Source organism: Thamnophis elegans, chromosome 10, assembly GCF_009769535.1.
Source record: "Thamnophis elegans isolate rThaEle1 chromosome 10, rThaEle1.pri, whole genome shotgun sequence".
Taxonomy (NCBI): Eukaryota; Metazoa; Chordata; class Lepidosauria; order Squamata; family Colubridae; genus Thamnophis; species Thamnophis elegans.
In genome coordinates, this window is record NC_045550.1 from 5,125,386 (window position 1) to 5,142,427 (window position 17,042).

General features: G+C 39.1%; 1 protein-coding gene across 1 annotated transcript in view; it reads left to right on the forward strand.

The window, feature by feature from the left end:
• The first annotated feature begins 3,913 nt into the window (after positions 1-3,913).
• Positions 3,914-17,042, forward strand: part of ADAM12 (ADAM metallopeptidase domain 12) — a 159,407-nt gene continuing 146,278 nt past the window's right edge. The window contains 2 exon segments of the mRNA XM_032224824.1: positions 3,914-3,986; positions 8,012-8,088. Of these exon segments, the coding sequence (XP_032080715.1) occupies positions 3,936-3,986; positions 8,012-8,088 (128 nt within the window). The 5' untranslated portion in view covers positions 3,914-3,935.

Consider the following 17,042-nt stretch of genomic DNA (forward strand, 5'->3'; position numbering starts at 1 on the left):
TGGCGCAATTGGCAAAAATGAGATATTTGAGAATTGGGCAATAGTTTATATGCAGTTTTTATTTCAGTGAGATGGAATGTTGTCGTTGCTTCAAAGAATTTTAGTCCCTTTCTGTTTTAATATGACACTAATACAGTCTTGAAGCTGTCTAAGTAATACCTGCAAAGGGAGCATACAAATGATATTGCATAGTTCTGTAAGTACCAAGAGAGCCAAAATAAATTGCATAAAACCAGATCACTGGACACTCCCTTGAAATTTTACAATACTAATGTCTAGATTGAAGGATATATAATTCATTTCACTGCATAAATACTTAACCAACTTGTCACATCAAACTTTCGAGTGTTTCAAAATATTTCTCACGTAGTCTAGATGTAATAGCTTTCTCACTGTCAAAAGACTCTTTTGATTGGCTTCATGAGGATGCAATGAAAGAATCTTAGTTGAATCTCTTTCCTATTTTTGCAGTGGCAACTTAATCGGTATATATTTTTTAATTTATGCCCCATGTTTTGCTTAAGGGTGATTTGAATCCAGAATCATACTTTGGGGCTGTTGTTTTTTAAATGTCTCTTGAATCTACCTGCTAACCGTTCAAACAAGAATTATTATTATTAGATTTTTAGCGTGCCTATATGTATATATGTTTTGTAAACTCAAGATGGCGGACATACTGTATCTAATATTCCAGTGTCCTATTTTCCGCAGAACAACAATTTTGATTTTCTAGCCTAAGGGAGATCTGGAGCCCATTATAGCAATAGCAATAGCAGTTAGACTTATATACCGCTTCATAGGGCTTTCAGCCCTCTCTAAGCGGTTTACAGAGTCAGCATATTGCCCCCAACAATCCGGGTCCTCATTTTACCCACCTCGGAAGGATGGAAGGCTCAGTCAACCCTGAGCCGGTGAGATTTGAACAGCCAAACTGCCGAACTAGCAGTCAGCTGAAGTAGGCTGCAGTACTGCACTCTAACCACTGCGCCACCTCGACTCTTTCATTCTCTCCTGCTTTCTATGCCAGCACCTTTGCTACTACACCTCTCCCTCTCTCCCTTTCCCTCTCCCCTCCCTCCCCCCTCTCTCTTCTCTCCCACCCTTATAAAAAAACAGAGAAATAAATGTTACCTGGATCAAAGTGTTCACATAGGTTCTTTAGGGAATTAGGCAATAAGAGATATTCCAATTATTTTACTTGGCAGACTTAATAGGCAATTCTAAAGTGGAAGTAATTAATTCATGCAAAATAAATTTTAAAAACTCAAACTGCAGCTCACTTTCTGGAATAATCGAAGTAGAAACAGTACAGAAATGACACCGGCTTGCAAGTAACTTGGTTAAAGGTTGCCAAAAATCTGAAACAAAAAAAAAAAAACAATGATAGAAATGATTTCACTCAGTTCCAAAGATTTTGCTATAAAAAGGGGAGGTGAGGAGAGAGAGAGAGAGAGAGAGAGAGAGAGAGAGAGAGAGATTTGAAATAAATAGGGATGACTTTAGCATTAAATACATGCCAAAAATGAAAAATCCATGACATTTTCAGGATTGCACCAACAGCTCTGAGAGAGTCATTTTCCTGGTTTGCTCATACCGGTGACTGTTCGTAAGCCAAATGGTCCAGGTGTTTGCTATTGGGATATGTTTCCCAAGGACTAAGTACTAAAACTTTTTCTTGGTGCCTCTTGAGAGAAACATTAGCATGGGTTGAGTGATCTGGTTAGATAAATGGATTCTTTCTACAAAGAAACCAGGACATAGTAAGATATTACACAGCCATAGGAAATCTTTCTAATCTAATCTCTTCCAGAACATTCTGTTTGCAATACATTTAGATCTGAATCTCAAAAACTAACACCAAAGAGCAAGACGTATTTTATGCTTAAAAAGCCAAATTAATTTTAAAAAATGTATCTGAACATTGGACATAAGCATATAGGACTATTCCCTCTTGAGTCATTCCCCCTTCTTTCCCATCTCCAGAACTATATGATAAATCAGGGAACAAACTACGAAGGGTACTTGGGAGGTGACATGTTGGGAGAACTTTTCGTCTCAACATTCCATGTAAGATCGGGTTTGGGGGAGGAACTCCAGTCATTTAACACAGAAATTCCCCAGGGCATTCTAGACTTCACTTTTAGTGCCATAAAACCTACTAAGAATGAACTAAACACTTTAGAAAGAGATAGGTGGAACAATAGTATTCTCACCAGTGGTGGGTTTCAAAAATTGTTGGAACCTACTCTGTGGGTGTGGTCTCCTTTGTGGGAGTGGCTTGCCACCCATGTGACCGGATGGGAGTGGCTTGCCGCCCATGTGACCAGATATGAAATTATGAATTAGTACTCAGGTCAGTCCAAGTAGCTATTCAGAAACTCTGGCATTGAATCATGCAAGTCTTAAAGCTGTCAAGTTACAAGATTCTTGCCAGTGGTGGGTTTCAAAAATTTTTGGAACCTCTTCTGTAGGTGTGGCCTGCTTTCTGGGTCCACTGGTGGAACCTCTTCTAACCGGTTCGGTAGATTTGACGAACCGGTTCTACCGAATAGGTGCGAACTGGTAGGAACCCACCTCTGATTCTCAGTATCAAAGCATGATTCTTGAATGTTGCAAACGGTATAAATTCACTAAGTCTTCAGTCTTCCCCTTCCTGTAACCAATACTCCAATATTATAACCAAATCTTACTTCAGTGATTCTTTAAGAAAGAACTATATATGTCTATAAAATCCATGCATCATCTTCCAGTAGAATATTTTAAAATAGGAATTGCTAAGAAAGCCAGTTTGGTTAAGGCATTAGGCTAAAAAGGGGACAGTGAGTTGTAGTCCTGCCTTAGACACAAAGCCAGCTGGATGACCTTAGGGCACTCACTTTCTCTTACTCCTAAGAAGAAGGCAATGGCAAACCACTTTTTAAAACTTTGCCAATAAAAATCAGGAAAAGGACCTGATTTAAACAGAAAGTGGTGGAGAACAGAGTGTTAAATGTCACTTGTAAGCCCTCTGAGACAATTCCAGATAATTTATATTTGAACTAATTTTACATGACGTATAATCAACTTTTTTCCATAATAGCTCAACCAGTGGTGGGTTTCAAAAATTGTTCGAACCTTCTCTGTGGGTGTGGCCTCCTTTGTGGGAGTGGCTTGCCCATGTGACCAGATGGGAGTGGCTTGCCGCCCATGTGACCGGATATGAAGATGCCGACGACACTTGTCAGAACCACCTTAAATTACCTCACACACAGCACTGGCATGCATAAGAATAGGATGTGAACTTGTTTTTTAAAAGGCATCTTTGGTTTGCGTTAAAACAACTTCAACACACGCAATGTTCTGATTGCACCACAAACGCAGTAGTCATCCTTACCTTTCACAGAGGCACTGAGTTTTATAAATATCAGCATGATAGTGTAGAATAATCATATCCAAGGACTAGTGGTGGGTTTCAAAATTCTGTAGGTATGGCCTGCTTTCCGGGTCCACTGGTGGAACCTCTTCTAACCGGTTCGGTAGATTTGACGAACCGGTTCTACCAAATAGGGGCGAACTGGTAGGAACCCACCTCTGAGCTCAACGCAATTGATTTGAAGTATCTAATTATGGAAAGACATGAATGAAAGATCTTGCTTTAAAATGCATTTGGAGTTTGGACACAATACAAATTATTCTATCAAAAGTACTGATTTATCTTTGCTGGAACACTTGTTAATTTTCAGGAATAAAGACCAACTGTGGAATTGTCCTGTTCTTTGTTTACAGACTTTATCCAAATGTTATATCTATTTTTGTTCCTGAATTGAACTTCCTCTTATTTCCATTTATTTTTGAAAAGTGTAAATTAAATGAAAATTATTTGCTGCAGAAATGTTGTCTAAGATTTCCTTTTAATTTTTCCCCCCAGTGGTCTCTTTGCTGGCAACATAACAGAAATGCATTATTTGGAAGATGGTACTACCACTATTGTCACGCGTAATTATACGGTAAGCTTTGTGAATTCCTGTGGTTGGAAGTCAATGTATCATACTTTATAGTTAAAGGGAAAAAATGGGAACCATGCAAATAAAGTGAGTAGCCTATATTTGATTTTAGATTTTGGCTGCTGTACTGTACTCATCCTTTTGTTCAAAATTCACATCTATGGAAGGACGTGCTCCAATCGAACCATGATATATAATATATTTAAATAACAATAAGATTTGTGCACTTAATGCTCTTTGAAAATGTGCCTGTTAGAGGTTTTAAACAAGTTGAAAGCATCTCCTGTTGCAAATATGTAGCATAAGAACCAGATTTTGAGATAAGGAAGCTCTCCCCCCCCCCCAAAAAAAAAGATTATAAAGACTTCCTGGCTTTCTTCAATACAGGAGCTAGAGAGCCTTTTTATTTCTTTTTCATTTTCATGGGATCAGCCCCTGAAAATACATTATGGATGAGGCTTTGGAAGAAGAGTTGATGAAAGAATTCAAGCTTTGCCTGTTATTTATTAAAATATTAACAAATATCTTCACAAAGCATTCTTTTCAATAAAAATATAAGACTGTAATGACGTTATTTTTTCTAGCTATAAAAAAGGTTTCTTAATTAAAGCAGTAGATAAACTTAATTATTAGACCGTATTTGTCTTTTGATTAATTCAAACTGAATTTGCAACATTGACATTATATGTTAGAGAGAGCTATTGAGTTCAGTGCTTTTCATAATAACTATGTAGATAATAATACATGAAGTTCCAGAATGACTTTTGTCTTATATTGAGGTTGTCGGTATGAGCTATTTTGGAATGTGTAACTAATCAACAGTTTCATTAAAGGTTCTTTCAGAGATTTCCCTGCAGTTTGCTCCCTATTTTAAGGTGAAACAAGAAACAATATTCTAAGGATGTAACTTGACAAAATGATGGGAAATACTCTTTTTTTTTTTCATTCTCGGTATTTTGAGTGGGGGAAATGCAAATAACTCATTTTTCCAACACTATTTTTTTTTCTCGGAATGAACATGCAGCTGGCAAAGGGAAACTGTTCCAAATTCAAAATAAATTTTGAGCTGCATTCCCCTGCAATTGGCATTCTGAGCCAAAATATGTAGTTAATGGGATTAAAAGGCTTTCTTCCATGAATTACCACTCAGCTTCTGAGTGCAATTTGAAGTGATATCCATCACCTTTAAATCCCTTCCTGATTCAGTTTCTGCATATCTATGGGATCTTCTCTCAATAACATCTTTTTGCAAAGAGGACTTACTAGCTACCCCTTCACTTAAGGAAGGCCACACTTGAATTGGAAAGAAAACTAAAGATATTGATATGGGATGTGCTCTGCAATATGCATCAGTTCAATGGTAGTTTACCACAGAATCTCAGGTTGGCCATGATGGAAAATAAATGTTTTGAAACATATCCTGATATAAGGATGGGAGTAGATGTGGGCTAATAAGCAAAGACTGAATCCTTTAAGGTTTGGAATGCTCTGCTTCCTGCTATCCAAGGGTTTCCCAACCTTGGCGACTTTAAGATGGGAGGACTTCAACTCCCAGAATTCCCCAGCCAGCTATTTTGGGAAGCCCTGTGCTATTCTGTCTTTAGCAATAGCAATAGCAGTTAGACTTATATACCGCTTCAAAGGGCTTTCAGCCCTCTCTAAGAGGTTTACAGAGTCAGCATATCGCCCCCAACAATCCGGGTCCTCATTTTACCCACCTCGGAAGGATGGAAGGCTTCCACAAATCTATGGTGCCATTTAGAACTGGTTCCAGCTCCCTCCCCCCACCCATCTGCACCACGCTAGCCCCGCCCGCCGTTCACTGATTGGCTGGCTCACCAATCGCCCCACCCACCTCTAAGAGTCCTATCTAAATCTTAAAGTCTTAAAGCTGTCAAGTTTGAACACCCCTGGGGTTTTTTTTCTAAAGGGTTAGGGGTGCAAGGGTCTTGTAACTTGACAGCTTTAAGACTTGCACGCTTCAATGCCAGAGTTCCTGAGCCAACATGACTGGAGGAAGAATTCTGGGAGCTGAAGTCCACAAGTCTTAAAGCTTTCAATTTTGAACACCCCTGGGGTTTTTTTTCTAAAGGGTTAGGGGTGCAAAGGTCTTGTAACTTGACAGCTTTAAGACTTGTGTGCTTCAAATGCCAGAGTTTCTGAGCCAACATTTTAGTTGCTAAGCAAAAGCGTTGTTAAGTGAGTTTTACCACATTTTACAAGTTGACCACGCCCATCCAGTCACATGACTGCCAAGCCACTCCCACTCGGTCACATGGCTGGCAAGCCATTCCCACCAGGTCACATATCCGGTAGGCCACTCCCACAAAGCAGGCCACACCTACAAAAGGCGTTCTAAAAAAAATTGAAACCCACCACTGTCTAGAATACTTGTCATTTCTTACATGTCTTCGTTTAAAAGGAAGCTTTTTTGCTAAGCTAATATTTTCTTTATACGGTGATCAAATTTGCCAAAAATTGATACACCTGAACTATTAGAAATCGACGGTGATCGTTTCATATGATTACTTTCTCTAACAAATCAGGGTAGTCTTTAGAAGGCTGCTGTCTGAGATTATGTAATTGAAAATCATGCCCTGATACTGAAAGGTTAATTAATGCAGCTTCAATGTGAATGAACCAAGAAATAAAGGTTGGTGAGATGATTGTTATGCAGAAATATGAGAGATAACTTTCTGTGCATTAATAAGATAACAACCTTTCACAAAGGATGGGGGGAAGAAAGTTTTTTTTTAAGTGGCATTCGAAGGAGCTGGAAATGCTGCTTATGACACAAACCTGGTTTTATAACCAGATCCATAACTTGAAAGAAGATGTTACATTTCATCAGCAATGGCATTAACCTTGAATTCCAGGCAAATTCTCAACTTTATTGACTATGTATCTTCTATTATGGTTCTTTTGGTAAGCATCTGGATTTATTAAAAAGAAATACAATAACCTGCCACAAAGTGAAACAGGAGTGGCCTTTTGAAAATAGAAATCCTTTTCATTCCTGTTCTTAATAACAAGCTGCTTCCAAGTCAGCACAGGATGATAAAATATTCTTTCTCTTTTCTCTCCACTCTTATTTCTCATGATCAATTTCTTGGTGGAGCTGTAAAATAGGAAATGGTTTTATTGCATTGTGTGGTATGCTTAATTATGTCTTATGGATCTGCATAATTTAAAATAGATCTGTACGCCAAGCGCCTAAAGGTGAATGACAGTGTAATTTGCTCTGCTGTTTAATTTTAAAAACTGTTCTCATCATAGTTTTCTGATAATAATATAAAAAGAAAAGCAGGCGTGTCCAGGAGAATTGCTTTAAATACTTGTCTGATCTTTGTCTTGTTGAAGGAGATAGCGCATAATATTGCCCTGAGTTCGTGTAAATCAGGCATGAATCCCTGAAAATTTTCATGCCTTGTTTCGAACTAGGCAGAAAGATGCTTTCAGCATGATTATTCCCTCAATCACTGGAATTCAGAACAGATATTTATAATAATAATAATAATAAAGAACAGAACACATCATACATCTATAGTAACATCAACATACATCTATCAAAGAGCCGAGGTGGCGCAGTGGTTAGGGTGCAGTACTGCAGGCCACCTTAGCTGACTGTGATCTGCAGCTCAGCGGTTCAAATCTCACCGGCTCAAGGTTGACTCAGCCTTCCATCCTTCCGAGGTGGGTGAAATGAGGACCCGGATTGTTGGGGGCAATATGCTGACTCTGTAAACCGCTTAGAGAGGGCTGAAAGCCCTATGAAGCGGTATATAAGTCTAACTGCTATTGCTACTCCTTCTTGCCCGGAGAAGACAGGGGTCTTGCCCCCCCCCCCAACAGGGTGATTTGCTGACTCAATTTGCTAAAAATTTGTAAACCGCTTAGAGAGGGCTGAAAGCCCTATGAAGCGGTATATAAGTCTAATAAATAAATAAATAAATAAATAAATAAATAAATAAATAAATAAGTTTATACATGGAATATTGGAATTGATCGTTTTTTCTCTGTCTCATTAGAATCATTGCTTCTATCATGGCCATGTACAAGAATATGCTGAATCTGCAGTAATTTTGAGTACATGCTCTGGACTCAGGTAAGGCAAAATATTTGAGATGATGGGCATAAGATATAATCACAAGTGCTTAGTCTAGATCATTGTTTCTCAACCTTGGCAACTTGAAGATGTCCGGACTTCAACTCCCAGAATTCCCCAGCCAGTGAATGCGGTCGCAGACTGTGGGGGCGATATGCTGACTCTGTAAACCGCTTAGAGAGGGCTGAAAGCCCTATGAAGCGGTATATAAGTCTAACTGCTATTGCTATTACTAAAGACAGAATAGCACAGGGCTTCCCAAAATAGCTGGCTGGGGAATTCTGGGAGTTGAAGTCCGGACATCTTCAAGTTGCCAAGGTTGAGAAACACTGGTCTAGATTGTGTAAGAAATTGAGATAAGGGTATTGCCAGTACTTAGATGGGTAGCCACCTATAAAGACTAAAAAAATTCTATTAAACAAGTATTTAAGAATCTCTGATTCTCTTGCCTCCTGGTACCTTCTGTGATTTTGGAATAACCACAGAGTTCACTTGATCATCATATATTTTTATGGTATACATTTATCCCTTCAGGAATTCTGTCCTACTCTTTGTTCTTTCATCTGTTTCATCCATTACTTGCATTTCTCTGCATCTCTATTCTTCTCTATAAATATCCCTGTCTCTTTGTTCTCTGTGATAGCAATTGTCTTTCCTTGCTGCATTATTCAAAAGTTTTTGAGAGACGCTCAAGTATGCCAGTATTGAATTATATATGAACATCAACTGTAATAATATGAATTAGGAATATTAAGCATGTTTAAATATAAAGCATAAACTGAATGTCATCACCAAAGTGATGATATTCATATGTCAAATGTTGTGATGCAAAAAAACCACAATTATGTCATTGACATCATGATATCATTGTAGGTGTGTGTTGTTACATTGACACCATCATGGTTTTGTATGGATGCTATTGGTGGGTTGCTACCATTTAGCAGACTCAGGGAACAAATAATCTGAGTGTTGACATTAGTCTAAAAAATATTATTTGAATGTACCCCAAAAGAGAAGCTAGGAATGAAATTTGTATTGGTTAAGTTAATCAACCTATTTTCTGAGAAATCTAAATGTCAACACATAGATGTAACTGTTCACATAGTATGTAAGATGTTTACTAATCTAGGGAAACATGTTTCTTTGAGAAACTCAATAAGATCAAGCATATTTAATAATGCAGGGAAAAGTAACAAATCTGTTGGGAAATCTTTAATTGGTGTTTTTTATATCCTGGATTCAGTTCATAAATCTATTATTTTATATAGCCAGCAATTGGGAACACTGGAGTTTGCTCACTAAATCATTCTGAGTTTATCATGGTGTAATTTACTGTAAGTTTGCATTGTGAATATATTTAGAAAAGCAAGGTTGGAATTAAGCATAATTGTTTTTCATTTGCTTCAGGGTGAATATTTTTAGTGTCATTGCGATATCGCCAAGTGATACATAACCAATTAAGTGGCTAGCTCAATGTATTTAGTATTTTGTGAAGTAGACAGTTATAACTATTTCTAGATTTTCCTCTCAGTTTGTTTTATCTTCATCTCAAAAAACATTTAGTGATTGGTATACTGTACCTATTCTGCTGTTTCTCCTGTCTATTTAAATGAGATATCTGTGTGAGATGATATGTCACACAGAATCATCTGTTGTTTTAATTTAATAAACCTAATTCACAGCTTGGTAGCACCATTTAATCCTAATAACCTTTAGTCTTACATTATTAGAATAAGAGCTAGTTAATAATAACTAGCAAGCAATGAAAGTCATTTTCTAGGACTTAACAACTTATTGCATGGTCTTTCTTACTACGGTTTAGGCCAAAGGGAATTTTTGTTTTGTTTTTCGACATTCAGAAATATTCATAACACTATGCATCATTATAATTGGAATTCCTTTTGATGTTGATAGGTAGTTTAATATTAAGACACTTGAACTTCTCAAACCCATTTCAATAATGTGGGGGAGAAAATACATCTTGATATAAACAAAGAACAAAAGGAAGATATATTTACAGAGGTTTCAAAGAGACTAGTGATAGTGCAGAGAAATAAGAATTAGTAATTTAGTAATTTAATAAATTTATATGCCGCCCAATCCTGTAGGACTCTGGGTGGCTTACAAAAACAAGATAAAAGATGAGAGTTAAAAATAGAAAAGAGAAACAAATTTAAAAACAACACACCATACATTCAGTCTAGGTGGGGCTGGACCTCATTCATGGGGTCAACAGCCCCAGGCCTGCCGGAATAGCCAGGTTTTAGTGGCTTTTCGGAAGGCTGAGAGAGTGGGAAGGGTCCGGATCTCTACGGGTAGATCGTTCCACAGGGCCGGAGCAGCTACAGAGAAGGCCCTCCCCCGAGGGGCCGCCAGCCGCGTCGATGGCACCCGGAGAAGGCCCAACCTGTGAGATCTTATTGGCCGTTGGGAGGTATGTGGCAGGAGGCGGTCTCTTAGATATCCAGGTCCTAGGCCGTGTAGGGCTAGGAAATGGTGCTGTGGGCCGTGGCACGACAAAACCGCGCTCGTCAAAATAGCAGTGATAAAACCACGTCACTAAAGCTGCGATGTCATCACCGCATGTCATCACCGCCGCGACAACAGCGCGGCGACAGAAGGGTGCTTTAAAACAGCGCGGCGGCAGAAAGCCGATTTAAATTAAGGTAAGTGTTAGGATTAGGTTTAGGGGTTTGCTTTAGGGTTAGGGTTAGGGTTAAGATTAGGGTTAGGGTTAGGGTTAGGTTAGGTTTAGGGTTAGGTTAGGCTGAGTGCTTCGGAAGGCACGGATTTGCCCTCCGCCCTTATGTCAGTGCGGTAAGGTCGCATTTGCTTTAGCGATTCGGACGGCACGGATTAGCACTCGCGCTTATGTCTCCGCGGATAAGGGCTTCGCGGTATTGTGGTGGAACCGCTGTGGGCCACAAAGTTAAAGAGGGATAGAGATCAAGGATTAATTAGTTGTAAAAGTGTTTATGCCAATAAAACAAAGATGCAGACCTTTAAAAATGGAAAACTAGTCTTTAGTGTGATCTGAATAAGGTACATTTGCAGTGCTTAAGGACCATGATTTTATATTCAAATACAGTACAGGTTTATATATCAATTAGAGAGAATCCTGACTGACTTCAAATGATCAAGATCTATTTTTGGGAATTTAAACAAGTATGATAAATAAAGCTAACTAAGGCCATTAATCATGATACCTATAAATTACATCCAGCCAAGAAGGAATAGCATTGCTTACACTAGTCATTGAAACACAAAGCTGAAGAAGAATGCAAGTTTGTGGGCAGAGTTTGTGGGCCACTGTGAGTATACAGTGAGGAGCCAAGGTGGCACAGTGGTTAGAGTGCAGTACTGCAGCCACTTCACCTGACTGCTAAGCTGCAGTTCGGCGGTTCAAATCTCACCGGCTCAAGGTTGACTCAGCCTTCCATCCTTCCGAGGTGGGTAAAATGAGGACCAGGATTGTTGGGGGCAATATGCTGACTCTGTAAACCGCTTAGAGAGGGCTGAAAGCCCTATGAAGCGGTATATAAGTCTAACTGCTATTGCTATTGCTATTGCTATACTGTATGTTGAACTGAATGGATCCTTGGCTTGATTCAGCACAGGTCGTATGTTGTTATGGTGAAAGATTGCTGTGAAAGATTTCTGTAGAAACACATATAGTGAAGAAACAAACTTCTAAGAGCCAGGTTGAGGAGGAAATGTTTTTTTTAATGCTATTGTAATTCTAACATCCATATGAATGGCAGCTTAATTAATCTGCATTCTTAAATTTATTTCCATTAACTAATTAGAAAGCCTTGCATAATAGGAATGTTACGTTTTTAAAAATGAGGGGATAATCACTATATGGTTGAGTTGTCTTGTTGAGGAACTGGGGCCGGGGTTAGTAAGGTAATTGGCTACATAAATCCACAGTAGGTTACTTGTTCTCTGTAGCTGTGTGAAACCGAGAAATAAATTGTACGGCTCGGCTGGTAACCTAAAGATGCCTTTTATTTGATTACAGCTTGCCTGAGCCTATGTGACATTTCATTGACATTTTATAAATTAAGGAGTTCATGGGTGTAGGGGGGGTGGGCAAAGGGGGAAAGACAAATCACTAAAGGTGAATAACAATGACATTGAACAAATTCGCATAGATATTTCAGACAGCAAGATGGAAGTGCATAATGGTGGTATTTGTATGATGTCATCACACATCATACTGTCATTTGAGAGTTATTTCACCTTGTGGCGGACACTGCTGATTTCTGCAGACTGACAATTTTTTTTCCCTAATGTTTCTTTCTCCTTGATCTTGTGCACATAAGCCTTACTCAACTGGAAGTTGAAATCCAACATAGCAGGAGGACTTCGTGTCGAGAAAGATTCCCAATTACTATTTCATTTCTTCCCGTTTCCTACCCTTAGGTTGTGGAAACAATTTTAAATCACAAAATGCTAGCTTTTGAAAGCTTATTAAATTAAGGAAAGTGCATTCAAATTCACAGCTGCAGTCATTCATTCACTGTGAACATGTATATGTGCACCTCGCCCCACGATATTTATTGAGAATTTCTTTCAGCAGGATAATTCATAGGCATATATTTATTTATTTATTTATTTATTTATTTATTTATTTATTTATTTATTTATTTAATTTGTATGCCGCCCACTCTCAAAGATTAAGATTAAGATTAAGATTTAATTTATTTTTATGCCGCCCTTCTCCGGGAGGGACTCAGGGCAGCGAACAACTCAAAAGGGGAAAGGGGATACAAACACAATACATATAATTAAAATACACAAGAATCACACAGCCACACAGGTCGAGAGGGGAGGGGAACTCATCAACCCCAGGCCTGCCGGCACAGCCAGGTTTTGACGGCTTTCCGGAAGGCCTGGAGAGAGGTGAGGGTCCGGATCTCCGCGGGGAGTTCATTCCAAAGGGCCGGAGCTGCAACAGATGGCATTGGCTGGTAGACAGAACCCGGAGGAGGCTGACCCTGTGCGATCTAACGGGTCTGTGGGAGGTAATTGGCAGAAGGCAGTCTCTCAAGTACCCAGGTCCAATACCATGAAGAGACTCAGGGCGGCTTACAAGTAAAAAAGAGGAAGGGAAGGACATACAAAAACAAGACAACATTAAAAGAACACAACATTCACAACTTAGGATGGGGCTGGACAAATTCAACAGCCCCAGGCCTGCCGGAACAGCCAGGTCTTGGTCGCTTTGCAGAAGGCCGGAAGGGTAGTAAGGGTCCGGATCTCCAAGGGGAGATCGTTCCATAGGGCCGGAGCAGCAACAGAGAAGGCCCTCCGCCGGGGGGTCGCCAGCCGACATTGACCGGCAGATGGAATCCGGAGAAGGCCTAATCTGTGCGATCTTATAGGCCTCAGGGAGGTAAATGGCAGGAGGCGGTCTCTCAAGTAGCCAGGTCCGATACCATGTAGGGCTTTAAAAGTAGCACTTTGAAGCATGTCCGGAGACCAATGGGAAGCCAGTGCAGCTCGCGGAGGATAGGTGTGACTCTCCATATTAATGGAGAGTTTGGTGATGTTGCATCCACAGATACAATATCCCTTACCACTCTTCTCTCATGAAGTCTTTGAAAATTATTTTAAAAATGCAGTACCTCAACATCTTGGGAAAGAATCCTGAAATGCTATATTTTTGGCATAATGATATGATAAGATAAGATCAGAGGTGGGTTCCTACCAGTTCACACCTATTCAGTAGAACCAGTTCATCAAATCTACCGAACCGGTTAGAAGAGGTTCCACCAGTGGACCCGGAAAGCAGGCCACACCTACAGAAGTGGTTCAAAAAAATTTTGAAACCCACAACTGCCACACACACACAGAGAGAGAGAGAGAGAGAGAGACAGACAGACTGACACAGAGAGAAAGAAAGAGAAAGAAAGGAAGAAATAAATAAAAAAGAAAGAAAAAAGTGAGAGATGAAAGAAAAAAAGAAAAAAGGGACAGAGAGACAAAAGGAAGGAAAGAGAGAGAGAGAGAGAGAGAAAGAAAGAAAGAAAGAAAGAAGAAAGAAAGAAGAAGAAAGAAAAAGAAAGAAAGAAGAAAGAAAGAAAGAAAACACATGGCCGGCAAGCCACTCCCACCAGGTCACATGGGCGGCAAGCCACTCCCACAAAGGAGGCCACACCCACAGAGTAGGTTCCAAAATTTTTTGTAACCCACCATTGGATAAGATATGTGGTATATGATATAATACATTATATTAATAACCAGCCAGGGCATAAAGCAACCAAAAGAAGCTGTAAAAATATTATGAAATGTGGGGAGACCTAATCTATAGGATTGCTGGGAATCAGACACGATTGAATGGATAGTATCCTTATCATAATATTTTGGTTCCCTCCACCATGCATAATTATGTGATGATATCTGAAAAATTCCCGAGCTCTACTTAAGGTCTTCAGACAGCACTACGTGCTACACTAAGCTTGAAGGAGCAGGAGTGAATTTATTCTATAAATATTTTATCTGCAGTGTTATTTGAAAAACCCAGCTAAATGTTATTGAAGCTAAGCTTCTCTCTTTGCTTTGTTCTACTTTTTTATCCATTGTCTGTACAGGGGGAAAAAAACTGTACATAAATCTTTGGCTGATACCAAGATTATAGTACCATGATTCCTAACTGCAAGACTTTTAATCTTATTAGTGCTATCACTCACATTTTAACTCTAGGTTTAAATTCCTGGATAGCGGACATAAAGGCCCTACTGGATAAATAGGATTTGCAGTATGAAGATTTAGTGTGCGTAACTAGTGTCTCTTGATGATATGAATATGCCCATCCTTTTCTTTGGATGCTAAATAGATTTCAGAATACTAATGTGTCTACTCTATATTTATGAAAATAAAATGAATTCATTATACAGGAGAGGCATTTAAAATGAGACTACAGCCATGCTGGTATTTTCTAAGCAAGGCTATTAAGCAGTTGCCTTAATTGTTTTGTCCTTTGCACACTGAAACAAAATCTTAGAAAGCATGTAGAAAAAATGAGGAAGCGATAATGTCAAGGATGATCAGAATTTCAGATATGAGTCTACTTAAATAATACCAGAATAACAGCGGGAGCAACAGCTCAAATTAACCTATTTTTGTATTGAATAAAATGACAGAATGATTGAGTCAGAAACAGCTTTCTCTTGAAAGAAGATTTCCTGACACTTACTCTTTATTATGATAGGCTGGTTGAGATCTAACCTTAACTATGTTGGCAATTACTGTTCTCTCAATCCTAGCCTATTTGATTACAGCGTCACTGACTGAGGCTCATATTGGTAGCGTAATAATAGTTTAATTGTTTAACTCTCAAGATTCTGTTCATTCAGTGTCTTATACAGTAATATCTACAGCAGATATGGGTATTTCCTTTCCTGTAAATGGGAAGGAATGGGATGGGGTTGGGGGGGTGGATGGATGGGATAGGATATGATAATATTATTTATAAGATTATCTTATCTCTTATCTTTTACTTATTTTCCTTCCATTCAGCAAATCTATCATGCACACCTGAAAAACTGGGAAAATTCACTTTCTGGGGCCCAGAGAACATGGATTACATGTCAGTATCCCAATTGGCAGAATTGATCATGAATTAATTCTTTACCCCAATGGTGACATTTACCAATTACTTGAATTACTCACTCTTCACATCCTACCAAGAAACAAGTACCCAAAAGAGTTGATAAAAGGCTTGACAAAACAGGGTTAAGCAACTGTGTATCCTGGCCCCCTATGTTAAAGAGTATACATCAGTGTTTCTCAACCTTGGCAACTTGAAGACGTCTGGACTTCAACTCCCAGAATTCCCCAGCCAGCATGCTGGCTGGGGAATTCTGGGAGTTGAAGTCCAGACGTCTTCAAGTTGCCAAGGTTGAGAAACACTGGTATACATACTCTTTCCAAATTTGAATTTTACATCCTACGCATTCAACTAGAGACTAATTTCCACATACCCCATTGATGACATAGCTACTCTCTTCTCCAAATAAACTAGACTCTGCTACAGCTATCGAGCTTTGGCTGAACATTGCTAATTGAGGGTCTGAAATTTATGATTATGATTCATTTACTTGTTCAAATAGTGGTTGTCCAACTCTAGTGGAATAAATATGCAAAACCAAAGCTGTGCTTTATCATCAAGGGATGCTACCAACACAGGTGGAAAATCAATAGCCATTCCATTAAGTAAGTAAATTTCTGCCTACTTCTAGTCATCCAATTCCTGAATACGGCAAACATAAGGGGTCACAGCCCAATTCCAGAAAGCTACCAGTGCAGTCATCACATTAGCCAGCTGCAAAAAGAACATATTGTTCCCAGCATCCATTAAAGTTTTCAGTGCTGAAATGCTGAGCCTATTGTTCAAGCACCCAGTTTAGTGCATAGTCTGATGATTCACGTTTTGACATCTAATCAATCATCAAAACTTTACGGCAAGGTTCCCACTCCAGTGCAAATGTGCTTCTTTGGAAGAAACTGGGTTGCCCTCTAAAGCAGCTCAAAAGGAGATCTCTTAACTGAGATTCTGACAAAGACTCTTTTTGTGTGTGTGTGTTCTTTAGGTGAAATGCTGGCCCAGCTTATTTTGGAAAATAAGTTTACTTCCACACGGAAGAACATTGCCAACGATTTGTCCTTCTGTGACTTTTCGTACACTTGTTCTTAATAGTATTCAGAAGAGGCAAAGTCATGCAAATAATTAAATAGACAGTTTTTGACCTGGATAAATAGAATGACAGATCTATTTGTGGCGCCTTCTTTATCCCATTGTTTTTACTCAAAGCACCAGATCTAGCACAGAGGCATGTTGTGACTTCTCTCTATTGAACAGCATGATCATGTTGGATCCAGGAGCTATGTTGGCTGTCTGGCAATGCCTGCTTTGTGGAAAAGCATCCTCTGGAGATCTGAATCCTGAC